We start from the raw sequence: 27,477 nt of genomic DNA, 5'->3' as shown, positions 1-27,477 counted from the left end.
GGTTTTTGGGTAACCTAACCTGTCCTAACCTGTCCCCTTCAGTATGTAATTGGGGGCCCTTGAAGATTTGCTTAGGGTTCTGCTTCTTGACTTCAAGTCAGTGCAGTGGAGCCTTCAAAGCCTGTGACAAAGCAGATATTATTTTTAATGGCCACTTATTCAGATCATAGGTAAAGTAAAGGTAAAGGTACCCCTGCCCGTACGGGCCAGACAGACTCTAGGGTTGTGCGCCCATCTCACTCAAGAGGCCGGGGGCCAGCGCTGTCCAGAGACATTTCCGGGTCACGTGGCCAGCGTGACATCGCTGCTCTGGCGAGCCAGAGCCACACACGGAAATGCCGTTTACCTTCCCGCTAGTAAGCGGTCCCTATTTATCTACTTGCACCCGGAGTGCTTTTGAACTGCTAGGTTGGCAGGAGCTGGGACCGAGCAATGGGAGCGCACCCCGCCGCGGGGATTCGAACCGCCGACCTTTCGATTGGCAAGCCCTAGGCACTGAGGCTTTTACCCACAGCGCCACCCGCGTCCCCTCAGAACATAGGTATAACTATGTAAAGCAAAGAATGTTTCCATAAATGTACTGATTTTATTTTGTGCAGCCCAGCTTGCGCTGCTTTCATTTTACTTTCACTTTAGGCTTGAGTCAATAATCTTATAAAATAGATACCGTTGTCTCTGTTGCCAGCAGTAGTAAAAGAAACAGGCCGGTTCTTAAATGTGAAGTGAATACATGTCTACATCACTGTGACTATTAGCGTTTCTCAGGCAACAGAACTAGCAGCTGTTCTATAGGAGATGCAACTTGTTTAAAAATGCATGTAGCTGTGACTTTAAGTAAACTAAAGTAAATGCAACTTCCTTTATTTGGTGCTTGTGTTTTATATAGGCACACATTTGTGGAAAATATCTAAGAAGTATCTTGAATACATTAGCATGTGACAGTTTTCTCTGTGCAGACTTGAATCCGGTGCAGCCATATATAATCTCTCTGAGGCCATGTTTACATGCTGCGTTTGCGATAAAGGCATGATAGCCTCCAGGGAAGCCTCTTTATTGTTCTGTGCAGCGTTCATGTCTCTTCTTTGGTTTATGGTTGGCCAGCGTAGCAGCTGCTGGTTTGTACAGTTCTAAAGTTTCTTTTAAAAAAAAGACATTTCAACACTGCTAAACAGTCCTGGACTCCAGCTGATTTTCTGAAGTGACCTTGGAAGGAACAAGAAGAGACTGCTCCAATTTCCTGGCATCTCTGAACCCAGTGGAAGACGTTACACAGCTGTGAGGCACTTCTAGCCAGGATTTTGAATTGGCTGGTTCTCTTCTAGTACAGCTATTTCTTTTCTAGGTTGAAGTCCTGATTTCTCTGGCTTCCTTAGGATTATTCTGTATCAGAAAATTTCCAACCTTGGCTTTTGCAGAGTTTTACATTGCCATTCATAATCTTTCAGTGAAGTCATCTAATTTTCATTTGTCACTTCTGAAGACATAAATTAGTGCACTGCAAGTGCCTCTGAAACAAGCATTGGTAAACTTTTAAGGCATGATTCACTAGGTTCCCTTTAAAGAAGGCTTCAGTGGCCAAGCACACAATATATAGTAAGCAAAGCTTTCTCAATGAAGAATATGTAAAAAGATTAGGTGTGGAAAGAACATTTACTTCCATCTCTCTAAAATAAAAGACAATATACATTCTTGGCTGAGGGCATCTAAAATGAAAATACAATGTTGGGATTATTACATCCTCGGAAGAATCTTAGTTGAACTCGTGTATCTTATTTAGACTTTAGTTACCTTATTTATCATCATCATTATTATTATATGTATGACAGGCAACCCAAAGTTATCTTGACGAATGTCCTGAAGACGGAAATAGGAAGAAAATACATAAAGACACAGCTTATAACTGATATAACTCATGGTGTCCAGTTGCAGTCAGATCAACAAACCTCACCATCTGTTGACAGTGTAGAGATACGGGAAATATTAAGTCTTCTTCAGCAAAACCTTTTTATATCTAGAAGGTATGTTTTGTTAAGTCTGGCTGTCTCAGACATAATACAGCTTTGCCTACATATTATTAAAATAAATTGCATGCGATTGTATTCCCTGTTACGTTAGCCATTTCTCACTTTTCAATGCATCATTATGAAGCACCCTTGTGACTTCCATTTTGGGATTGTTTAGAATGAGATTAAATATGTCTACATATGTCTCTTGTAAAACTTCAGCTAGTTGCTTTCTAACAGTGGGACTAATTCTAGCTAGGCTATTTGGATTATTCAATAGTGAGATATTCTCGTAATGCTTAACTTTTGTTTAGCATCATTAACATCTGCAGGAGACATGAATTTCCATTCTTGCCTCTTCCTCCCCCTCAGAAAAGAGTGAGTTGCAGTTTTTCCTCTATTCCCCTCCCCACCCCACCCCTGCACATGCTGAATCTTCTTTGGACTATTTTCTCAGTCCTTCTCTTTGCAATGAAAACATAATTATGTTACCAATAGCAACTTGTCCATTCCTTTGTGAGCCCCTTGGCTTTCCCATAGGACTTTTTATACTCCTCTCAACCAAACGCTGTGTTTTGCATTGAAAATACCCTTTGACATGAAAAATAATTGATTGATAGATAAGGCACGTGGAGAGGTAATAGTTTAACTTTACCTATAGTTCAGTGCAGCTATACTGAACATGAAGAAAAAAGCATTCATCTCTGAATTGTCCCTGATTGACTTATATGTCAGTGACATGCAAGATGTAAGAACCTGGCTTAAGCCAAATATTTTAAATAAGCAGGAAACCTAATACTGTAGTGTCTACTTGATGATTAGCAAAGCTACACTTTTCCCTTCTCTTCATCTGCTACAGATGCATTAGAATGCAGAAGGAATTGAATTTTAATTCAGAAGCCTGCATGCAGGCCATAACATAAGATGCAGTGACATAAAAAAGTAGACAAATTGGAGCCATCAACCATAATACAATAAAGTTTTAAAAGATCTAGCCTGGATCATCACCATAGGAAGGCAGTGCCTGCCATATTCAGTAGCATGTTCATAGTTTGCACCATTACTCATGCATACAAAGTTGGTTGAAAAATAATTTTGCAATAGTCTTGTACTTTTGAACAGATAGCCATCTCTAGGTAGGTCTATTTTTGCTGCTCCTTCTCTTCAGTGTCAGCAGATATGATTGGCACATCCAAGAATATCAGCCAGTGGCTTCTGAAATGATGGCAAAAGACCACAATTAATCAGGGTTTTGTCATTCATTTTTGTATATGTAGCTTGTCAGCTTATGGCTATTTAAATAGTAAGATCTGCTATAGTTGATCATTTTTTCTTCTGTTGAGAGCGGATTTACATTTTTTGCATGACATTTAATAAAACAGTGCCAAGATGCCAACAGGAGCTTAAAATTATCGGTAACACTTCTTCTGATAGATCTTATCTGAATCTGTCCTTTGGGACCCTTCACTTATTTGCCATCATCTGTTTTTCTTCAGTTTTATTGTAAACGTCTTGATAGTTATGTTTAATAAAACTCGGGATTACTTAAACAGTTTCAATACAATAATTCAACCAAACATTCATTTGATGGGTTTCAGAATGCTAATTATTATATGTATGGCAGGCAACCCAAAGTTACCTTGACAGATGTTCTGAAGACGAAAACAGGAAGAAAATACATTCAAAGGCACCTTTTAACTGATCCTAGTCTATCTGATGCTAACAAGTTGCAATCAGATGAAAAGACCTCCTCAACCATTGCCAGTCTAGAGTCATGTCAAAAAATAAGCTCTCAAGAAAGCCGTATTTTACCTAAAAGGTACGTCATTCAGCAATTTATTGATTTTATTTTATTTTTTTATTTATTTTTTGGTCCTTAATTTATCACTAAAACGATGATTTGGTTGAAAACAATACATACAGGAATGTACGTAATCACCATTGGTCACAATCCGGTCAAAGTTAATTACTTTTAAATGCCATTGATTTCAGCTGGAGAGCTACGCACATGCTTAATTCACTAATTGAAATCAGTAGGATTTTGAATAACTTTGACACTTTGTTTTTGTGCAAGCTTATGTTTTGTTTTCATTCATAGACATGATTTGCAATGATTGCCATGGAGGTAACACTACCTGTAGAATAATGCCTTTCACCTCTATTCCTCCAAAAAGACTATTACGGAGGAAAGCATTTTTTCATAATTTTTAGTCTGCCGACATGGAAATAAATCAGAAGCCAGCATAATATCCCTACATACTACCTAAAATATAAAACTTGAAGCTTAGAGGTTCTTTTTAAAGCATGATGGAAGCTATACTGTATTTGGAATTCAACTCTTTCCATCATAGTACTTAATATAAAACTGTAGCTATATGCTGGAGCTGTCATACTAAAGACCTGGAACTCATTTCGTCCCTTTGTGTTAAGCTAGTGCAGAAGTTGTGCATCTGGGCAGCCCACTTCCAGCAGTGGTCAACTTCTGGGCAGCCCTCAGGCCCCTCTTCCCAACTGATTCCCCCCACCTCTGCTGCCCAGCTGCTTAGCCATAGAGATAGTGTTCAAAATCCCCCAGGCACATTTTGTGATTGGCGCGAGTCCAACTGTGACCAAGTGAAGATGTCTTGTTGCCAGGTTGTGCAACTGACATCTCCACCACCTGGCTGGCAGGCAGCAGCGTTTTCTGCTGCTGCATGCATCCCAGCAACAAAATACACTGCTGCCGGCCAGCCAATCTGTGGTGTCTTGTCGCTGTTTTATTCTGGCTTGTTTTACTTGCTATTTTAATGTGTTGTAAACCACTTGGACATTTTTTTCTTTAAAATGTAAAGTGGCATAAAATGAAATGAATAATGAAAACATTAATAAGCTCCATTGTAAAAAAGAAATGACGACTAGACCATTGGTTGTGGCAACCGTAGCCTAGCTTTCAGGTGCTTATATATCTGAGTTTCTAACAGAGAAGGCTCTCTAGCTATTCCTTGTGCTTATTAGCTGGGCAGCAGAAGGAGGTACATGATGGGGTCACTGCAATCCCTTTACACGCCTCCTCACTTTATGTGGGATGCCTTTGAAGTGGCAATGAATTTGGTGCAAAATGTGACTGCTAGGATGCTGACTGGAACTGGTAAATTGGAGCACATTACCACAATCATGTTTTATCTAAGCTGGCTATCTGTTTTCAACCTTTATTCAAGGTGCTAGCTTTGCCCTTGAAAGTTGTAAACAGTTTTCTTAAGAGTCCTCTCTCCCCTCCTCCAAAAGAAGATGGCGGCTTATATGGGCCACTTTAAGAGGCCTTTCTTCAGGTTCCTCTGTTGTCAGACGTGTGATGAGTTTGTACATCAAATGGTCTGCTCTGCAGTGGTGTTCAGAATTTAGGACAAATTTCCTAGGGAGCTTCCATCCCAGGTGACAAAGACTTATTTCAGCAGACTTTTTGTGGGGTACTAGATTAATTTGCAACTACTGCTGCTTCCAATTCTGCTTTGCTTTGTTTATTTCAATAATGTTACACTAAATGTACGTTTGGTTTTTGTAAGCCATCTTGACTATGGAAGGGTGGGGTACGGCTACTGGAAATCCATAAGTTTATGACATAGTATGTGACAAGCCGGTGCTATGCAAACAAGCCAGTAGTTATTTTAAAATGGAGGAAAAATATGGTTTACTTTAAAGCAGAAACACTCAAACTCAGTATGGGTTGTTTGGCATTTCTTCATTTCTTTTACTAGAAAACAGAAGGGGGGACAAACAATAATAGAGGGAACAGACAGTATTTGTTATTGCGTCTTCAGAATACAGGCATACCTCAGAGATATTCCGGGTTCAGTTCCAGACCACTGCAATCAAGCAAATGCCACAGTAAAGGGAGTCACACCATTTATACTGTTTCCCAGTGCATATACAGTGGTACCCCGCAAGACGAACGCCTCGCAAGACGGAAAACCCGCTAGACGAAAGGGTTTTCCGTTTTGGAGGCGCTTCGCAAGACGAAGTTCCCTATGGGCTTGCTTCGCAAGACGAAAGCCCATAGGGAAATCTCCGGGACAGCGGGGAAGCGCCTCCGCTGTCGCCCGCCAGCATTTTAAAAAGCCCCGGGACAGCGGGGGACTTCTCCGCTGCTGGGGCGATCTTAAAATGCTGGCGGGCGGGAGCGAAGCCTCCGCTGTCGCCCGCCAGCATTTTAAAAAGCCCCGGGACAGCGGGGGACTTCTCCGCTGTTCTGGGGCAATTTAAAAGCCCCGGACCATGCCCCGATGCCGGGCGGTGGGGCGGGAACGCCTCCCCCCGCCGCCCGCCATCAGGACCATGCCCCGATGCCGGTGGACGGGCCGGAACGCCTCCCCCCGCCGCCCGCCATCAGGACCATGCCCCTATGCCGGTGGACGGGCGGGAATGCCTCCCCCCGCCGCCCGCCATCGGGACCATGTCCCGATGCCGGGGGCGGGGCCGCGAAGCCTGGGCGCGCTGATCTCGGCGCGCCCAGGCTTCAGGATGCTGGCATCTCTCCGCAAGCAGCGGCAGCGCTGCCGCTTTTTGCGGAGAGGTCCGCGAAGCCTGGGCGTGCTGATCTCGGCGCGCCCAGGCTTCAGCATGCCGGCATCTCTCCGCAAGCAGCGGCAGCGCTGCCGCTTTTTGCGGAGAGGTCCGCGAAGCCTGGGCGCGCTGATCTCGGCGCGCCCAGGCTTCAGCATGCCGGCATCTCTCCGCAAGCAGCGGCAGCGCTGCCGCTTTTTGCGGAGAGGTCCGCGAAGCCTGGGCGCGCTGATCTCGGCGCGCCCAGGCTTCAGCATGCCGGCATCTCTCCGCAAGCAGCGGCAGCGCTGCCGCTTTTTGCGGAGAGGTCCGCGAAGCCTGGGCGCGCTGATCTCGGCGCGCCCAGGCTTCAGCATGCCGGCATCTGTCCGCAAGCAGCGGCAGCGCTGCCGCTTTTTGCGGAGAGGTCCGCGAAGCCTGGGCGCGCTGATCTCGGCGCGCCCAGGCTTCAGGATGCCGGCATCTCTCCGCAAGCAGCGGCAGCGCTGCCGCTTTTTGCGGAGAGGTCCGCGAAGCCTGGGCGCGCTGATCTCGGCGCGCCCAGGCTTCAGGATGCCGGCATCTCTCCGCAAGCAGCGGCAGCGCTGCCGCTTTTTGCGGAGAGGTCCGCGAAGCCTGGGCGCGCTGATCTCGGCGCGCCCAGGCTTCAGCATGCCGGCATCTCTCCGCAAGCAGCGGCAGCGCTGCCGCTTTTTGCGGAGAGGTCCGCGAAGCCTGGGCGCGCTGATCTCGGCGCGCCCAAGCTTCAGCATGCCGGCATCTCTCCGCAAGCAGCGGCAGCGCTGCCGCTTTTTGCGGAGAGGTCCGCGAAGCCTGGGCGCGCTGATCTCGGCGCGCCCAGGCTTCAGCATGCCGGCATCTCTCCGCAAGCAGCGGCAGCGCTGCCGCTTTTTGCGGAGAGGTCCGCGAAGCCTGGGCGCGCTGATCTCGGCGCGCCCAGGCTTCGGCATGCCGGCAACTCTCCGCAAGCAGCGGCAGCGCTGCCGCTGCTTGCGGAGAGGTCCGCGAAGCCTGGGCGGACAGCTTTTGAAGGCAGGGGGGGAGCAAAGACTTTCGCCCCCCGCCAGCCTTCAGAAGAGGTCCTGGACCTCTTCTGAAGGCCAGCGGGGGGCAAAAGTCTTTGCTCCCCCCTGCCTGCCTTCCCGGGAGAGCGGAGAAACGCAGCGCGTCCCGGAGGGATTTTGAATGCAGGCGGGGGGGGGGGCAAAGACTTCCCCCCCCCCCCAGCCTTCAGAAGAGGTCGGGGGACAGACTGTCCCCGGACCTGGTCTGAAGGCGGTTTCCCTAGGAACACATTAATTGATTTTCAATGCATTCCTATGGGAAACCGTGCATCGCAAGACGAAAAACTCGCAAGACGAAGAGACTTGCAGAACGAATTAATTTCGTCTTGCGAGGCACCACTGTACTATACTGTGGTCTATTAAGCCAGGCCTCCCCGCCCCCCCCCGGCTGAAGGGGCAGGAGGGGGAAAACCCAGCTGCAGCCCTAGCCAGCTCCACTTCAGTGGCCAGAAGAGGGGCAGTGGGGACTTGGCTGCCTGCAGCTGCACCCACATCCTCATGAGGAGCAATATCTGCAGAGCACAGCAAAATGAAGTATGCCTATATATAGCACTTGGGCTTGAAATATTTGTATGTGATTGCTTGAAATGGGGGACTTCTGGGTATGGAAAACCAACAGATTAAGCTTTATAGGGAGTAAGTACAGTGGTACCTCGGGTTACAGATGCTTCAGGTTACAGACAGACTACGCTAACCCAGAAATAGTACCTCGGGTTAAGAACTTTGCTTCAGGATGAGAACAGAAATCGTGCTCTGGCAGCGCAGCGGCAGCAGGAGGCCCCATTAGCTAAAGTGGTGTTTCATGTTAAGAACAGTTTCAGGTTAAGAACAGACCTCCAGAATGAATTAAGTTATTAACCCGAGGTACCACTGTACAGGTAACCAACTTTAAAAATTACTTTAGCAGTAGTTTTTGCATTTTACACTCTTGCGAAATGCGTGAAGACTGATACCGGAGATGATAGAGGGGAAATGTGGGTCTTTGATACTTGCACTTGGTTTAACTTTCAAAATTCAGTGTGTTTGAGTTGAATCAACATAACATTATTTCCTGTTTCTTTCTTTTATTTCACTGAAAATATCCCAGCAAGTCAAAGCCAATAAATATTTTTTTGGCCACATTTCAAAGGGCTGTTGTTTGTCAATGAGTTCATTTCCTTGGCACAAGGTTTGGACATAAGACTATGAGAGCCAATGTGGTGTGGTGGTTATAGTGCTGGGCTAGGACCTGGGAGACCTGGGTTCAAAATCCCAAGTGGCCACAAAGCTCACTGGGTGACCTTGGGCCAGTCACTGCCTCTCAGGCTAACCTACCTGACAGGGTTCTTGTGGGCATTAAAGAGGGGGGAGGGGGGAGAACTACGTATGCCACCTTGAGCAGCAGAACACTGTATGCTAAAGAACGGAGGTTACGGAAAATACCATCTGTAAAAGGATGATTAGGAAAGGTGTTCTAACTGGCCAAACAGACATTTATGAGTATAAGGAAAAATAATAATTTCATACTAAACTGGAAGTCTTTTCCTGAGTATTGCTAAATAAATACAGTGGTACCTCCAGTTGTGAACGGGATCTGTTCCAGAGGTCCGGCCGCATCCCAATTTGGAACTGGAGAACCGCTTCTGCGCATGTGTGCGGCGCAGTTTAGCGCTTCTGCACATGCGTGCGGTGTAGTGAAACCCAGAAAAATGCTTCCGGGTTTGCTGCGCTTGCACTCCAAAGTTTACGTATCCAGAGGGATACGTAAGTGGAGGTATGACTATACATTACTTTCTTAGTCACAGGGAAGTCTCAAAGTACTTTAAGGTATATTTATATCACAGGAAAATGCATCATAGGAATATATAGTGTATTAATAGTAAAATTGTTATCCTTGAACAATGTCTGTTGATTTTTGTATTTCTTTTTCTGTGGGCTGTGTCTAACGCTGTGCATGCGGGTCTAACACTCACACAACAGAGTGTCTTCTCTCCCTGCTCACCCTTTGAAGCAGATTGTGAGGGTTCGCAAGGGGCTGTGGAGGAGGAGAAGAGAAAGTTCCATTCTGCAAGCAGAAGTCTGCTGTGCTAGTGGAAAATCAGGATTGGATATGTCCAACTCATTGTTACTGTTAATGGAAATATAATCACAGAAGATGGAGATGGATAGATAGATCTCATTTATATTCCTTTAATTTGCTAAAGCAGTGAAAATATAGTGAGATTGTCTGCTGGCTTCTTTCTGATTGATATGCTAAATCAATAGCAATTTATTATATTTGTATTTTTCCCCCAAATAATTTTTTATTGTTTTCAACATGTAATTCTTTTTCCAACAATCCTTATTGTCACATTATAATCCCTTTGACTCTGCCGAGCCCTGACTTCCCTCCCTCCCTCCCGACCGCTGGTATATACATCATTTATATTTGTATTTTTTAATATGCCTGCATGTAACGCCCATTACTTGATACATAAGTCTAGTTAACTTGTTTAATAACAGCACAATCTTGTACATGGTTTTACCCAGGAGTAAGTTCCATTGTGTGCAGTAGGGCTTACATCCTATTAAGTGCATTTAGGAAGGTAGGGTTGCAGCCCCTGTGTATGTAAACATATTTCTGATTACATATATCAGGGGAAATGGAACATGTTTCTTTTCCCCAACCTTCCTTTTCCTCCCTTCTTATAGTACAGAAGGAAGTAGGGACAGAGTGAGCCTAACTTGAAACCATACGTTGTCACAGATATGACGTGACAAAAGGACTTAGACTAAGATTATTTGCCAGAGATGGACTATGAGTCTTGTTGAGATCTGTTTGAAGGAGCATGAATTGGTTTTATTTTTAGTGACCATTGTGAAGGTTATAAACCAGGTAAGCAGTTGTAGCATCGTGAAATATACCTAAACAGTACTCATTGTTCTTGAAAACATATAGGTGATTAATGTTTTGGTGTATTTTTTCCCACAGGCATGGGACATCTCAACGAAGGCTGAATGACCAGAAACCATATAAAGGTGCAGAAACTCATAGCACTTTTTTGCCTTTAAAAAGATGTGACGTGATTCTAGAAGGTTAGTATTTTAGAAATTATGTAATATATTTTAATATTTGGATATGGCATTTGAACTAATGGGGTTTGCTGAGATAGGGTTCTCCTTCGTCCAAACTTAAGACATGGTTCTCCATCTCTGAAACTTTATGCAGTACAGTTTATGAAAGTTTTCTTATCTCCACAAAATAGAAATCCAAGCTCTTTGATCATTTCATCCTTGAAATAAGTTTGACAGATTTCAGGGCATGAAATCTGTTTTGTGCCTTAATGCAAATTTTGTAAGCATGCTAATTCCATTAAACTTGATGAAACTTATTTCTGTGTAACGAGTTTAGGGTTAGGGTCTTGGAAATTCAAGGTTGCCCTAATGTTTAGCACAGTTAACTACTCCTTCATAAATTCAGTTAATGAATGATATAGCATGGATATATTTTTCCTGTATATATGAATGAGTGGTAATTCCAATTTGTTGAATAACTGAATACAGAAGGTGCCAATTATTTCAGATGCTTAGATTCTTCAATAAGGGATAAAAGGGGCTTTTTTAGAGGAACAAGGCAAGTTTTAAATATTTCTTACCATGATTGTGAAACATAGAGAACATATATATAAAGAGAGGGAGGAATAGTTTCCAGAGTCAGAATTTAGCTTGGAACATGTGAGGTTGCAGAAAATTTTGGACTCCAGTCTTATCGAGGCTTAGCAGACACAGTAAGTCTTATCTCTGAGCAACATTCATAGGGTTCCCCTGTTAATATCCCCTTTAATGTAAGGTTTTCTGCTTATGTCTAAAGCAGTAAAATATGCATGCATGGCTAAGAGTATGCCTATATTAATTTGCTAATTCCTTTATTTTTTTAAAAAAGACTGTAACATAAAGAATAAAGAAAGAGATTGGCCAGAGAAAACAAGAAAAGATTCCAAGAATCTCTATCCGAGATTGAGGGAAGCAACCTTTCAAATCAATGAGAGCAGAAAAAGAAGGAGTGATGTTTTCTCAAATCAATGGAACATATATTCCTCACCGAAATCACCACTACCAAGTGTAAGTAACTTTTGCATGTTTTGGTAGCAGTAAAGATTGAGAAATTGTGCCAGTGGCTTATAAGTCATTTTACATTTAATGCATACATACGTCAGTATAAAGTAAGATATAAATCCCTATAGTGTTTGTACCAAGCTCTGAAAATAATAAGGCTTAGATACATAAGCAAGGCGATCTGTTTTCGAGTCTTATGTGAAAAGCTTTGCACTCAAAAATGGGGTTGTAAAGGTTTAGAAGAATCTAGATTTTCCGGAGGCCTCTAGGCTCAAGGCCATGTTGAGATCTAGATGTTTCTGAGCTTCCCACCTCTGGTGGAGCTCATGTTCCTCCCATAGCGGTCCGGGTTTACTCGATGAGAGTGGCAGGTTTTGCAGGAAGGAGGTACTTGATTTTATGAGGAGGAGAACAGCTGGGAGGCCCGTAGCAGTGACTGTCTCCGTGGTCTCATTCGAGGCAATCTGAGGCTCAGGAGCTTCCGTGCAACTTTTTCCACTCCTAACCTTAATCGGGTTCTTCCCACTGTTCCTTTGAGTTCACGCAGTGGTGGACTTAATTGAAAGCTTATTTGTAAATTTCCATGTGTGAAGAAACTTCACTTTTACTGCCCAGAGTCATCCTGAATTTTTCATTTCATTTTAATTTTGCAGAAAGAACAGAGAACAGAACCAATTCAGTCACCTGGCTGCAGGAGCTCAGATGAGAATTGCCAGAGTCATACGCACAGCCCTCAGCAGGAAAATATTCCCCAACCATTGGAAACGGACTGTAGTGAAGCATTTGCCAGCACTAATGAGAACACTGCTGCTCACTGTCCAGGGGAAAAATGGTCCTACTCTTCTCCCAAGAGAAAGCAGCCTTCTGTCACCAGCAAGGATGAGCAGGTTTCCCCACTCCTCAGCTCTCCTCAGAAGAAGAAAGCGAATACAACTCTACCTCCCAAAGAGCCATTGAATAGATCTGAAAGGAATAAAAAGTCGGCTGATTCAGCTGAACCAAGTATGTAACTGTAACTCCCTTCCCTTGTTTCCAGTCACTTGGAGTTAGAGCCTTACACCACTTTCATTTTGCTTTAGTTGTGCTTTCTAGCGATGAAGAAGAGGGACACGCAGAGACAGAAGATCCAGAGGGAGACCTGCAGACTGGGAAAAGCCTCAAACCTGAGAAGAAGGAAGTGGAACAGGAAGCTGTGTTACCTTTGTCAGAAGGGCAGCTATCACAGGTTGCAGCTGAAGGTGAAACAGAACAGGTAAACAATCAGCTCTATAGGAGCTTTTCCCTCCCTTTATCATGCTAGAAGCCATATCATGTATCACTCCTGTATGATCTGGTCACCCCCGTAGATATCAAAAGGATAGCGCACACCACTCTAACCAAATTTTCAGTGGAGCTTACTTCTCGAAGCTCTTCTTAGAATTACGGTCTCACAATGAATTCTATTCCTTTGGTAATAGCTGCATAAATGGCACCACCGTGTGGCAAAAAATGATTACCAGGGATTCAGTACATTATCAGCCTGGTACATTCAGTATGGTACCTTATCATTTGCTTCAAGCAGTAGAAACTTGATTGTTATCATTATCTGTGCATGACACATGTAAAACTGGGGATATGGAATGTCTACTTTAAAAACTCTTTAAAAAAATTTAAGAATTTAAAAATTCTTAGAGGTTTGAAATTTGGAGGAGTGGGGAGAGGAGACAGCCTCAACATGTGTGTGTTGTTTGTGTTATAGGTTTCAGCTGAACCACTTAAACCGTGCTCCTCTGCAGATCATAGCACCTTCGGCGATCAGATGGGTCTTGCCTTAGATATAAATTTTGAAATAATTTATATTGGAAAATATAAAGGAAAAGCAACAGGTTGTGCCAGAGTAAGTTTAATGCTACTGACCCATGGCGGTCAGGAGCTTTTCCATAAAGTTCTTGAACTTGCCTTTCTTGAACAACAGCCTCCCCTCATTCTGAGCCAGAAACGGGGGGCAGAAGGCACCAGAATAATTTTTTTTAATATAGCACTGGAGTCTGCTATCCAAAGGAAAAAAGTGAAAAGATTCCACTGAGCTTTCAATAGTAGCCCCTAATGTGTGCCTAAGCAGCTCTTTGGCTCATGAGCTTTGTCTCTGGCCAGCATCCAGCCTTCAATTGCAAGTATATATATCCTGCTGAGATGTAGTGAGATGTAGACATGCTGGAAAAAAAGGTGCAAAAACTGCAGCCTAAGTGTTATACATTAGCTTGCTTCATTGTATGTTAATGCGATCTTATTTTGAAAGTCCCTCAGTTTAAAAAAGGGTTTGTGGCACGAAGTGGGGGTGCTGCTATTTACCTTAAAAATAAGCTACTTTCTTAAAAATAAGTTTATTAAATGTTCACCTTTTGAGTAGAACATACTGTGAGGTGAATGCACTTAAGATTGCCAGGCAAGTGTTAATTTTAAATTCAAAATTTGCAACATAAAGTTTGGTCAAAACACTCACTTATTTACTTTCCTCTGATTTAATTTCTAATGTATTAGCAGAATGTGTTTCCAAACAGTACTGTTGAAAATACTTTTTTTCTCTCTCTGTTTTCTTTTTAAGTTTACCGTCAGCTATATCCAGATCCCATTTGAAGGTAAGTCTCTATGATATTTTATTGCAGTTTGGTCAGCCATTTATATAAATAACAGTTATGTTTAGAAGATTGAAGTACGCTATGTTTTTACAGTGTTGCATGTCACGGTTCTCTCTTATTTAGACCAGGAGTGAGGACAAGAGCTCGGAATATGAGGAAAGGGGAGTGAGACTGTACAGCACAGCCTTCTTGATAACCCACCCACCCCCACCCCCCGGCCACCAATTAACCCCCAACTGACATGGTGGGAGTCCCAGGGGCTGTCCCTTCCCAGCCTGTGGACGATGAACAGGATTCAGAGGCACAATAAGCTGGGACAGAGTGGGAGAGTTCAGAGGAGGAGGCTCGCCCAGCGATCTCTCTTGCGGAGAGATGGTGCCTCAAAGGAAAATTGGAGTCTTGTCCCCCTGGAAGAAGTGTCTGACTTCAGGTCAGGAATTCCTACAGACATAGGGATTCTTGCCAGTAGTTAAGCTTTCTCTGTCTCTGCTTAACAGCTAGGCAGGCCAGCAGAGGAACTTGTTGGAACAACTTCACAGCTCCCATCCAGTCTTGCAACTTAGTGAAAAATCTTGGACTCCTGAACTTTGGCCCTTCCTGTTGGCCTCTATTGTTGCTATTCTTTTGCCTTGCAGAAACACCTGGACTAGATTCTGCTCTTTGCTGACCACTGAATTTGTACTGTTAGACTGCTGTAATAAATGTTCACTTTGTTACTTACAAGTAAACACACCAGTGGTTTCGTCTTGGGCAGGAGCCAGGGCATTGCCTATTGCTAATAATAATAATAAAGTCTAATACCCCCTCAGCTTTTTCAGAAGTGTCTAATATCTACATGTATTGGGGCAGGATGGCAATTTTGAATACAATTCACAATTCCAGCAAAAAGAGTAGTAGAGTAACCCAGGTTCAGGTTTAAAACATCTCCAGTTTTAAAAAGATGATAGCAAACAACTGTAAGAACTCTGCCTTAAAGACCCTTGTAGACTGCTTCCAGTCAGAATGGACAGTACTGAATTAAATGGACAAAGAAATTGACCTAGTATAAGTCAGTCTCCCTTCAATTTCACATAATAGGTTGTTTTGGAAATAAGTGTTGACTGCTAGAGATAATGAGTCAAGCTTAGGATATCTGATATACCAGAAGCATGACAAGTTTTGAATGAATGACTGTTCACATTTTTCAGAAATCCTTTCATGTTCTTGAGAATCATGGTTTTGCATCTTGCTTAGTGATTATTTCCTTGAAAAATGGTAATGTGAAGCTGTGGTTGCTGGTGCAAGTCAATCCTGTATATCATCCTGTGTATTTCAAATTCTTTTCCCTGCAGTGGCTCATAAGAAGATTGAACTGTCAGTGGATTCCGTGCACTTAAGAAAGTTCGGGCTGTGGATGAATAAAGATTCTTCAACTTCAAGGAGCTGCAATACCATTTTTCTTTGGCTGTCATCGGATTATGTGGAGCAGATTGAAAAACAAATTGGAACCCTTATATTAAACAAGCAAGGTAGTTGGGAAATAATGAAATAATTTGATTCATACCCAGAAATGGAGGGAGAGAGCTGGAGAGTCCTTGTGGCTCGTGAGCCCGAAGAGGACGTTGGTGAGAGCGGAGAAGGGACTGAAGGCGCAGTGGGGCTTTGTTCAGCTGCTCAGACTCCCCGTCTAATAGCTGGTGTGCATGGTGGCGCAACAGCCACTGCCATTGCCTCTCTGTGCAGCCTCCAGCCGGTCCCAGAGCTTCTATTCCAGCTGTGGATATTTTTGGTACAGTATTTTTGATCTGGATAGGAGAGCCGCAGAGAGGGCATTTAAATGGCGCTTAGGGGGTGCTTTTCCCTTAACACTTGCGGAGCACCGGAACGTAACCCCCAAATAAGTGGGGAGTCACCTGTAGGCAGCTTCCAGTGTGAACCAGGTCCTCCATGGGAGCAAAGAGTCATGCTGAAGTGCACAGTCCTGACCTTGACGCCCCTACTCCCACTTCCTATCCGTGTAAGCTACAGTGTTGGGAGAGCAACCCCATCACCACCACTACCGAGCCCAAGTTCAGTAGGTGGCAACTGATGGCAACCAGCTGTAATCCCAATTTGTGGATGGCCTCCTAGCAGTCACCCTCGTGCATCAGCCGGATATCTTTTTAGGCTCTCAGAACTTCTGCCACTTGGTTGCTCTTCTTTTTCACCTGCAGTGCTTTTATGTCCTGTTTGCGTCTGCTACTTGTATATTTTCAGTTTTCTACATTTTGTTCTGTTCTTAATTTTTGTTGTTGTTTCCCACCCTGAGAGCAGTATTAAACAAATGAATAAGCAAAGAAAGAAAATATTTTAAATCTACTGTTTCAGTGGAAGATAACAGTTTAAAAAGACATCGCAATATGTTGTTGTTGTCATGTTTGCACTTCTGTTTGCAAGCTGCTTTGATCGACTCATTTTTGTGAAGAGGGAAAGTGGGCACACCTTTAAATTAATTAGATTTTGTCTCATAGGCTTGTTTTGTATTCTTTCTGCTCTCCCTTCTGCCTAAGCTACTGACTGAATTGCATAGATAAGTGAATAATTGCAGCCCCATAGTGCTTCCTGTAAGTCGCTGCTAACACATTGCTTTTTCATCTCTTACAGCTAAGAGTCTTGAGTTTATTTTTATTAAGCTGCCTCAGCTGCTCACAGAAGATGATCAGGTCATACTGAAAAAAATAATTGTGGAAGTGAGCAAGAAGAATGCCTCTCCAGACCTCTGTGACTACTTACTGTGGGAGGACGCTGTTGAGTTTCTTAAAGAAATCCCACGTGAGGAAAACGCCTTCCTTGATCAGTGCTATGAAGCATCCCAGCAGCACTTACAGAAGGACAGCACTTCAGTTCTGATGGAGCCACCCCCTCGGGTAAATCAGTTATTCTCAAATGAATTATTTGGAGTTACCAGAGCTGGGAAGGAAAACAAGAGTTTCCTGGAGAGAACACTGTGCATTTAAAGCTCAGAACCTTTAACATTAATTTTAACACTTTCCAGAGGTGTAGCTGTGTTAGTCTTCTGCAGTAGAAACAACAGAATCTTGCGGCACCTTGAAAGACCTTGAAAGTGGAATCCAGAGACGCTTGAGAAGACTTCAACAACCTCTCCTCCCCACTGCAGCCTCATGCATGCTCCCCCCCCCACCCACAAATGACAGAATTGTAGGTTTGGAAGGGACCCTCAGGATCATCTAGTCCAGCGGTTCTCAACCTGTGGGTCCCCAGATGTTGTTGGACTACAACTCCCATCACCCCTAGCTGGCAAGGCCAGAGCTCAGGAATGGTGGGAGTTGTAGTCCAACAACATCTGGGGACCCACAGGTTGAGAACCGCTGATTCTAGAACAACACTGCAGTGCAGGAATCCAGGCCCATACAGAGCTCATCTGAGGCCCTGGGAAGGAGCCTTGTTAAAGTTATAAACCCAAACAAAAAAGCAGCTGGTCCCTGGTGGAGCCCCCCCGCCCCGCCCCGCCCCGCCCAGCTAGCTGTTCCCTCAGAGGCCCGGGGCAATTGTACCTGACTGCCGCCCCTCACCCTCTGCACGGGCCTGCAGGAATCTCCACTAGACCATATAGGATTGTCATATATTATCACATATTATGAAGAAGAAGAAGAAGAAGAAGAAGAGTTTGGATTTGATATCCCGCTTTATCAAAGGAGTCTCAAAGCGGCTTACATTCTCCTTTCCCTTCCTCCCCCACAGCAAACACTCTGTGAGGTGAGTGGGGCTGAGAGACTTCAGAGAAGTGTGACTAGCCCAAGGTCACCCAGCAGCTGCATGTGGAGGAGCGGAGACGCGAACCGGGTTCCCCAGATTACGAGACTACTGCTCTTAACCACTACACCACACTGGCTCCCTTTATGAAGCCTTTACTATTGCTATAAGGTCTTTAACCCTCCCTTGCCTTCTATACCTAGGCACCCGTATATCTTCAGAGCACCAGTTCAGAGCTCTTACTATGATCAGACACATTAATCAGTTTAGAGTCAGGGGTGTTGCCATCCAGCATACCTTGTACGTTCTTCCGTAATTGCACTGTTTTGTTGATGTTCCCTTGACTTACCACCAGTGAGACAGAACAACAGACCTGACGTGTGTTACCTCTCTACAGATTTCCTTCTAGGCAGAATCTACCAAACTTTCTCATTAGCCATTCCTTTGAGCTGCAGGTGCTTCATTGCATCCCTCGTCTTTCCTCTACCCCCCCCCCCGCTCATTTGCCCTTCCCCTCCCCTCCATTTGCTCTGTCATTTGCCCAGCCCTATTCTCTCAAGCATTCGCACGCCTTCTCACTTCCCTCTCTCCTATAGTGCCAGGCTTCTTTTCCTCTCGCCAACTCAGACACTTGCTTGGACACCTTCTTTCATTCACTCCCTTACTCTTGTTAGTCCTTCCTGGATGGTCTCTCCCTCCCTTGCCTGCCCAGGACGCCACCAGCACCTCCTTTGCCACCAGCTGCTGTTTTATCTTCCAGCTACTAGGGTATCTTCTAAGCCACTTCTGCACTTCCGGGTTGCCAAGCTTTGCGTTTATGTGTTCTTCTCATCTCCAGCAATGGCCACTTCCCCGCTCTATTTTACCATTCCCTTCTATATTGTGCAAAATGTGAGGGTCTCACTGGCCTTGGGGCATTCATATTTTTCAGAATTATAGGATTAGTTCCTGGGTCTAGAGCTGATTTGAAGAGAGAGCCCTCATGCTTGCTTGTTGGCAATTCAAGGGTTCCCCCAGGTGGAGTTCACCACAATCAAAGTGAGATAAACATCCATAGCTCGCTCCCTTGATGTCAGCTCCTAGAGACCAATACCTGTATCATCCGCCCTGCCTCCCTGTTGCAGACCAGCTTCTGCTTCCAGTATCAGGAGAGAGGGAGCAGGGGTTAGATTTCTCAGCTGGTCACTGCAGCAGCCAAATAAAATTTCACATTGACCAGGAACAGGGGAAGTTAGTGTAACTTGGTGTGGTGTACTCACATAATTGGGACGCGGGTGGCGCTGTGGGTAAAAGCCTCAGCGCCTAGTGCTTGCCGATCGAAAGGTCGGCGGTTCGAATCCCCGTGGCGGGGTGCGCTCCTGTTGTTTGGTCCCAGCGCCTGCCAACCTAGCAGTTCGAAAGCACCCCCGGGTGCAAGTAGATAAATAGGGACCGCTTACTAGCGGGAAGGTAAACGGCGTTTCCGTGTGCGGCTCTGGCTCGCCAGAGCAGCGATGTCACGCTGGCCACGTGACCCGGAAGTGTCTCCGGACAGCGCTGGCCCCCGGCCTATAGAGTGAGATGGGCGCACAACCCCAGAGTCTGTCTGGCCCGTACGGGCAGGGGTACCTTTACCTTTTTTTTACTCACATAATTAACTGGTCCCAATATATTACTGAGAGAAATGTATGCAGTAAAAGCATTTTTATGGATTATATCATTTGTTTAGGGGTGGCATAGTCCAGTCAATGAGATAGCTGGACATTGGTTTCATTTGAATGTGATGCTGGGCACTAGGAACTCCCAACTATGCTTTTATCTCTTTGTCCCCAGGCATGTCTCTAGAGGCCAGGTTTTCCGCGGTACGAAGTACCCACGGCTTCTATGCAAGCTGTTTGGGGCCCTAACACTTGGCAGTTCATCCTTGTACACCTCTGTTCCATTTTCTGTAAATTGATGATGATAACCATCTCCATTGGGTGGCTGGTCAAGGCAGCAACCTTTATAAAACATTCCCAAGAGGAAGTGCCATGTAAAGGCAAGAAACTATATCCTTATGGGGTTTCTCAGTCTTTGTGTAAAAATTTTGTTTGACTGGAATCAGCTTTTATGTAACAAGTCGGCATCATTAGTTTAGAACCTGTCCCCTGAATATGTATTTAATGGAACATATTCTAACGCTGTCTGATATTGCTCTTGTAACAATTCTGTGTTGAATATACTTCAATAGGAATAGGGTAACATTTCAAGGTGCTGAAGGAGAAGGTCTTTTCTGTGTAGAAGTTGTCCCTATACACAGGAGAATCAGTTTTCTAAGGAGATTTCTATTCTCAATTGACGATTTCCTATATCTTACATGCCAAATAACAGATTTGGTGATGGGGGATGGGAAAGTGTATTTTAAGTCGCCATATGTGATTTCTTGAAGCCAACTTTCACGTTTCAGCTGACCTACTTGCAACTTTCTTATCCTTATTGGAGCCTTTAACAAAGACAAAGAAAGATGATGTTGCCTTTCTCTCTGGCAGGAATCAAAACCAAGCCTCAACAAGCCCAGTTACATGCTACTGAAGAAGCCAAATAATGGTCATTATTCCTTTTCCATCACTTCCGTGCAGAAGAACGAGTGGAAAGAGTTGCGAGCGACTGGACCCGTTCGGAAGTATGTATGGTTGGTTACATGATACTGACATGTCCAGAAGTAAATTATATAGGGAAACACCCACTGGCTTCATTAGTTGTTAAGAATTACCTTGAAAGACTGAAATGAAATACATTGCAGAAATATAAAGTTGTTGGTGAAGATGTGTTTCATTCGTCATTCTAGCTCCAAACCAGGAAAGCATTGTAGACAAAGCAGGAGATAAATGATGGTCTTTTGAGTTCGTTTGATTTTTGGTTAGCATGGAATGCTGAGTCAGCAGTGGCTTAGCATGAATACACGGGCTCCCAGAGAGGAGATTGTGGCTGCTTTGCTCCTGTGGCCTGTTGCCATGGTGCTGCTGTGAGCTAAGCTGTGGTTTGGCTGAGCAGGTCATCCAAACCTTTGTTCATGGTTTTATCCCCAGACAAAGCATGAGGTATAGCCAAGATTTGTTCTATGGCTTAGCACATGCTATGTTCTGGCTTAGCTTGGTGTTACTTGTGAACAGAGCCATTTATCTCTTGTCCACCTTTATAGATAAATGATAAAACAGCTTGTTGTACTCTCCTGTCATTCGTTATAACTTAATAAGAACTAGATCTGCTTTTCATTGAATTATCAGAAGGTATTTAATGTCTCTTTTGCTTTCTAGCTTGATCGTTTACCCTCCCCCACCTGCCAAAGGGGGACTGGGTGTCACAAGAGAAGATTTGGAGTGTTTAGAGTATGGAGAATTCCTCAATGATGTGATCATTGACTTCTACCTTAAGTAAGTGTAGTAGAGTAAAATAAGTATAGTATATAATTTGTTCCACTCTGGTTACGTGGTGCTAACGCCTGGGGGGAGACTCATTTTCACCCCTGCCTTTGTACATGAATGAATACCAAGATAAATTTACACATGCATAATATTTGCACATCTTTTGTGTTTTTGGTAGGTATCTGTTGTTGGAAAAAGCCCCCAAAGAACTTGCTGAGCGGTCCCATATATTTAGCAGCTTCTTCTATAAGTGCCTGACAAGGACAGAGGCAAGCACTGAAGAAAACCCAAATCTTTCGTAAGTTATCTTTCAGTTTTTTCTGGTCTGCCTTGCAGTCACATCCTTCTGGAAAAAGGAGTTTCCTAATACCTGGCGTGGGCCAGCTAATACTCTATAATGGATTTGCCTATTTTGCATATTAAGGATCAATATGAACAATTTATATCCTCCTTTGCTGGATTTGGAGGGACTGAAGAAAATGCTTCTTCTGGGTCTGACAGACAGAATTAACTGGTTTGTTATCCACACAGGATAGCACAAAGAAGACACGGAAGAGTAAAAAGATGGACTCGACATGTAAACATTTTTAGTAAAGACTACATTTTTGTGCCTGTGAATGAAGAGTAAGTTTGCTGCATTAATTGAAATCTAAGTCTTTTCTCAACTTGTAACTTCAATTGCAGAACATTTAGATTGTATTTATACTCTGCACACTCAAAGAGTTGCCTGTGTATATAGAAGCCTATATCTGTTTAGTTTCCTAACTGATAAGCACTAAGTTGCCCAAGTTTGCTATTGGGGGAATTATGATGTTGCTTACAGATTTAAAATAGAAATGGTCTACGTACTTGGTGTATGTGCAGTTGATATCTAGAGTTTGGGTAGGTGTTTCTAAAAGTGCGTATAAAGCCTGAAATTGTTTAATGTCTGCATGCATCCTCTATTGTAATTTAGTTTTTATTTAGGCGCGATGCAGAAAGAGGGAAGCACTCTTTTGATTGTATTGAGCATAGTTGTTATCAGATCTTAATGGATATCACAGTGGGAAAAGGCACTCATAGTCTCAATTTTCTCTCTCTCTCTCTCTCTTTTCTTTTAAAGTATCAGTTACTGACTTTCTCTTCCTTTCCAGGTCTCATTGGTACATTGCAGTTATTTGCTTCCCTTGGCTGGAGGAAGTTGTATATGAGGATTGTCCAGATCAAGGTTCACTGCAGTCATGCACCCAGCAATCTCCACGTCAGCCAGAAATTAAACATGGCACTATTAGAACAGAATCAGTTTTGGTCTTTAATGATACCAGGAGTGATAAAGAGCAGCAAGACTTAAATAGCAACCTACAGCCCAAAGGTAATGTTTTAAGAACATATGCTAGATGATGATATATGGTTTAGAAATATAATTATATACAAACCTCTTGGACGAATGAATTTGCAGGTAAGCTAATTGGCTCCAGAGAACAATTTGTAGACTACTTACCCATGCAAGAATCAGTTAACAAACTTAAGAGTACACCAGTGTTCTATGAATCGCTCACTGATAAAATTATGTCTGAATGGCAACACAAGGCATACAGTCTCAGCGCTTGTGTTAACGTAGTGGAAGTGTTGGTAACCAGCTGGCAAAGATGAAATAATATTCTTTTACATATTATTCTGTCACTGAGAATTACCTTGCTGCAGAAGATTTGCTTCAGTTTATGACCAGGGCTTTTGAGGATGTTGTCAAGATTCTCAACAGTAGAATTCAGATCAAAATAGGCAAGGAAAGCTATACCATAATTTTCAGTACCTATAAGCAAATTTTTAGAGTTGTTGTAGATACTGTCTAACAGACAGAGCTCCAAACCAGGAAGTTTAACCCTTTTCTCTGCCATAAACTCTCTAGAGCAGAGGTTCCCAAATTTCCCTTGTGAACCACGTGAAAATTGCTGGGGGTCTTGGAAGACCACTTAATGGTTTTCCGCCTATTGTAGCAATTGTAACGCACTGCGTTAGATGCTGTATTATTTTTAATTGTCTTTTTATTGCCATATTCTCCATATAGTTTCTCAGGTAGTGCATCTCAAGTGTAGGATTGCATCCTGATAGATGTGTTAAATTGTTTTTATTGGTGGCTCGTATGTGTGTGTGTGTGGTTGTTGCTTTTATCATGATTGCTTTTATCATCCAGTATTCTTGTAATACATAAAAAATAGTTCTGATTCATGCCTCACGTTTTCATGCATGCCATACATTTTCAGTATAAGCCCCCCTTCTCCAATGTCATTGTTATTTTAAACTATATTCTGTTGTCTTTGGCATATTAGATAATGTTCAGCAAGCAACTGTGTCCCCAGGATTGGATCACAAATCTCTCAAAGTAAGTGACTTTGGCCATGTTTGGATGATCATATCTCAGCTTAACAAGCTGTGATGTAAATGAGCCTTTTGCTCACACCTGCAGCCCCCTCCTTTCTTGGCAATGTGACCAGTCAAAGCAGGAAGCTTACAGTGAACTGTGGTTTGGAAAGGCAGGATATACATTAATTAAACTGAACAAGAAGTGCTTTTGTTTAACTGCTAATATATTGGGTAAGGGTCATATTTGCTTATTTAGTCTTGCTTCTTCTGATCATAGTTTGTGAATGTGTTTTTCAGAGCTCCTCAAGCACTTCTAAAATGAAGAAAATTTGCAAAAGGTAGGCATTTACATTTGTAATAATACTACAATATGGGGCCATATTCACTTTTTCTACACATACTAATAATAGTCATTAGTTTTTCCTAGTGGTACGAAACTATTTTATTGAAATTTCTCCTAAAATTCTTAAAACAAGCATTGATCCTTTGCGTAATGGAAAATGAACATAATTTTTTTTCTTTTGTATAGGCCATGTATCCTCATCTTAGATTCCCTAAAGGCAAGTTCTGTGCAGAATACAGTTCAGGTCTTGAGAGAGTGAGTAATGCTGTGTTTCATTTGATTCTGCTTTTTAACGGATAATTGTGTTTAAAGTGATATTGAACTAAGTCTGTTTTTATTGTATATACTGTGAGCAACCTGGTGCTCTTGTATTTTGAAGGAATAATATGCTATTAAAAGGTATGTAATATAGAGTGTTGCTCTAATATTTTAGTATGTTCATTTCTATTTCTTATAGCCTTACTCTTATAGATCCCTGCAACCGAATCAATAAATGCTTGCATGTAATTTTGCTTTGTAAATCAAGACGAGAGACTGCATGTTTTGAACATTTTAAGTTGCACATCTCAACTGAAAATTACATTGCCAATAAGCAGCAGTGGACAGCCAACACAAGCTGCTCCAGAACCAACATTGAGTAGACCCAAAGACCTGGATAGCCCCCAGAATATCACATAATAAATAGTGTGCTAGCTTTCAAGTTCAATCAAGCCAGATGGAAAGGTGGGTGGGAAGCTCATGGAGTCTGATAACAAATAGGATTCATCTTAAGACCATGGCCAGATGGAGACTCCATGGCTTCAACTTCAGTCAGGTTTTTCCCCTCTATGCCCCCTACGTAGCTCTGTTTGCCATCTAACCTAAAGAAGAGTTCTGGAGAACTCAATAGCTTGCATACTATTTTGTGATACTGTATTTAAGGTAAAGGTAAAGATACCCCTGCCCGTACGGGCCAGTCTTGACAGACTCTAGGGTTGTGCGCTCATCTCACTCTAGAGGCCGGGAGCCAGCGCTGTCCGCAGACACTTTCCGGGTCACGTGGCCAGCGTGACGAAGCTGCTCTGGCGAGCCAGCGCAGCACACGGAAACACCGTTTACCTTCCCGCTAGTAAGCGGTCCCTTTTTATCTACTTGCACCCGGGGGTGCTTTTGAACTGCTAGGTTGGCAGGCGCTGGGACCGAGCAACGGGCGCGCACCCCGCCGCGGGGATTCAAACCGCCGACCATTCGATCGGCAAGTCCTAGGCACTGAGGTTTTACCCACAGCGCCACCCGCGTCCCTTCGATACTGTATTTAGTTAGACCTAATAAAGATACTAGGGACGCGGGTGGCACTGTGGTCTAAACCACTGAGTCTTGGGCTTGCCGATCGGAAGGTTGGTGGTTCGAATCCCCGCGACGGGGTGAGCTCCCGTTGCTCGGTCCCTGCTCCTGCCAACCTAGCAGTTCGAAAGCATGTCAAAGTGCAAGTAGATAAATAGGTACCGCTCTGGTAGGAAGGTAAACGCCGTTTCCGTGCGCTGCTCTGGTTCGCCAGAAGCGGCTTAGTCATGCTGGCCACATGACCCGGAAGCTGTACACCGGCTCCCTCGGCCAATAAAGCGAGATGAGCGCCGCAACCCCAGAGTCGGCCACGACTGGACCTTATGGTCAGGGGTCCCTTTACCTTTACCTAATAAAGATACTGCCCTAATATTAAAATCAGTGTGACAAATTAACGATGGTTAGCGTTCCACGTTGACAATGCAGCTAACTTAGGTTACAACTTACCTGGAAGTAATCCTCGTTGGAACCTTTAGGGCTTACTTTAGCGTAGACATGTTTAGGATTGCAGTCTTAACCTGCATCCACCCACCGTATCTTTCTCTGTTTTTATTTCAGATATCTAGAAGCAGAGTGCGAAGCAAAACGCACATTTCGTGTGTTCGACAAATCAACAATGGTGGATTTCTGTCCGCGAGTCCCCAAGCAGCATAACAATAGCGACTGTGGGGTATATTTACTCCAATACGTGGAAACTTTTTTCCAGGTGCAAAGCATTTCAGTGGTCCTTTGGGATGCTATTTTAAATTTTCTGGATAGAACTTTCAAATCCTTGCTTCCATAGGCAACTTGAGGAATGGGAAGGCCGATTTGATAGCTTCCAGTGCCTGCTTGGGGCGGGGGGGGGGGGGAGTGTAGTATTCTCATTCTTAGGTATTTTTGTTACTGCTTCTCGATTTACTTTATGTTCAGTATCTGGTGCAGGATGACCTATCTACTTGGTAGTAACGATTTATTCTAATGCAGGCGGATTTAACCTTTGATTAAATTTGCAAACAACCTAAGTTTATTCCTGTTTCAGGAATATGTGTGGGGTTTTGTGATTTCTTGTCTCTTTGCAGGGGACTCTGATTATTCTGAATCCCCTTCCTGGTCTGCAGTCCTGGCATTCTATGAGAAAACTCTGAGCGAGCAACCCTTTTATTCATCTTACTTTAAATACTTATCTGTATGGATATGGATATAGATTCCAAAAGGATCCAAAGAGGCTTAAGAATAATAAAAAGAACAGTAATAGAAATTAACATATTTTAGTGTCATAACACTAAAACAACAACAAAAGGAAATCAAGGAAATAATCAGCACAGACCTTTGCACCCAAGTTTTTATTAGCTTCATATTACAATAAGAGGACAAGGCTTGGGGAATCTTAAGAGGCAGAGCGTAAACAGAACATTAAGTATCCATAATGTTTAGCAGTAGTTGGATTGGTGAGGACATCTCACCCCATAACCTACCAATCTGGGCTTGCACTTGTTCTAGGCCAGGCATAGGCAAACTCGGCCCTCCAGATGTTTTGGGACTACAACTCCCATCATCCCTAGCTAACAGGACCAGGGATGATGGGAGTTGTAGTGCCAAAACATCTGGAGGGCTGAGTTTGCCTATGCCTGTTCTAGGCAGCTCCTGAAAGTGCAGTTCTATCCAGCATTGTGCCACAGTTATCAGAACAGCAGCAATGCACAAACTTCAAGGAACTTCAGTAATAGTTGCAAGGTAGATATACGAAATTAGATATATTAAGAATAAGTTTAATTATGATAAAAGTGTGTATTGGCAATAAGTATTATGAAATCGAAATATGGAGTAGATGGGAGGTTGGGTCTTTAGTGTTAAGACCAATTTATGTTATATTGTTTGCTAAGAAAATTATGTGCCTATAGTTATTCCTGTGTGTAATTTGGTATTTGAGTTTTTTTGTTTTTTTTCTTGTTGTATCAATAAAAAATCTTTAAAAAACAAAAAAAATGCACAAACTCATTCCATACACCCCCCATTTGGGGGGGGGGCTCCAACTCGTTGACAATGTATGTTTGTCTTAATTATAGTTTGTTT

The 27,477-nt window shown here is 43.5% G+C and overlaps 1 protein-coding gene across 6 annotated transcripts in view; it reads left to right on the top strand.

The window, feature by feature from the left end:
• Window positions 1–27,477, top strand: part of SENP7 (SUMO specific peptidase 7) — a 40,176-nt gene that overhangs the window by 9,808 nt on the left and 2,891 nt on the right. For 2 of the 6 annotated variants that reach the window (XM_028726666.2, XM_077927182.1), the window contains exons 5-23: window positions 1,827–2,018; window positions 3,628–3,822; window positions 10,557–10,660; window positions 11,508–11,686; window positions 12,334–12,682; window positions 12,760–12,932; window positions 13,419–13,556; window positions 14,265–14,298; window positions 15,630–15,806; window positions 16,921–17,183; window positions 20,538–20,671; window positions 21,306–21,422; window positions 21,592–21,711; window positions 21,945–22,037; window positions 22,547–22,764; window positions 23,723–23,775; window positions 24,054–24,094; window positions 24,286–24,354; window positions 25,981–26,128. In XM_028726666.2, coding sequence (XP_028582499.2) covers window positions 1,827–2,018; window positions 3,628–3,822; window positions 10,557–10,660; window positions 11,508–11,686; window positions 12,334–12,682; window positions 12,760–12,932; window positions 13,419–13,556; window positions 14,265–14,298; window positions 15,630–15,806; window positions 16,921–17,183; window positions 20,538–20,671; window positions 21,306–21,422; window positions 21,592–21,711; window positions 21,945–22,037; window positions 22,547–22,764; window positions 23,723–23,775; window positions 24,054–24,094; window positions 24,286–24,354; window positions 25,981–26,128 — 2,797 coding nt within the window. The remainder of the gene's footprint in view (window positions 1–1,826; window positions 2,019–3,627; window positions 3,823–10,556; window positions 10,661–11,507; window positions 11,687–12,333; window positions 12,683–12,759; window positions 12,933–13,418; window positions 13,557–14,264; window positions 14,299–15,629; window positions 15,807–16,920; window positions 17,184–20,537; window positions 20,672–21,305; window positions 21,423–21,591; window positions 21,712–21,944; window positions 22,038–22,546; window positions 22,765–23,722; window positions 23,776–24,053; window positions 24,095–24,285; window positions 24,355–25,980; window positions 26,129–27,477) is intronic. The other 4 variants (XR_003706367.2, XM_077927181.1, XM_028726668.2 and 1 more) reach the window with 4 other exon arrangements.

This window comes from Podarcis muralis, chromosome 4, assembly GCF_964188315.1.
Source record: "Podarcis muralis chromosome 4, rPodMur119.hap1.1, whole genome shotgun sequence".
NCBI classification, from domain to species: domain Eukaryota; kingdom Metazoa; phylum Chordata; class Lepidosauria; order Squamata; family Lacertidae; genus Podarcis; species Podarcis muralis.
Note: the sequence above shows the minus strand (reverse complement) of the source record. Positions and strands in the feature narration are given on the sequence as shown.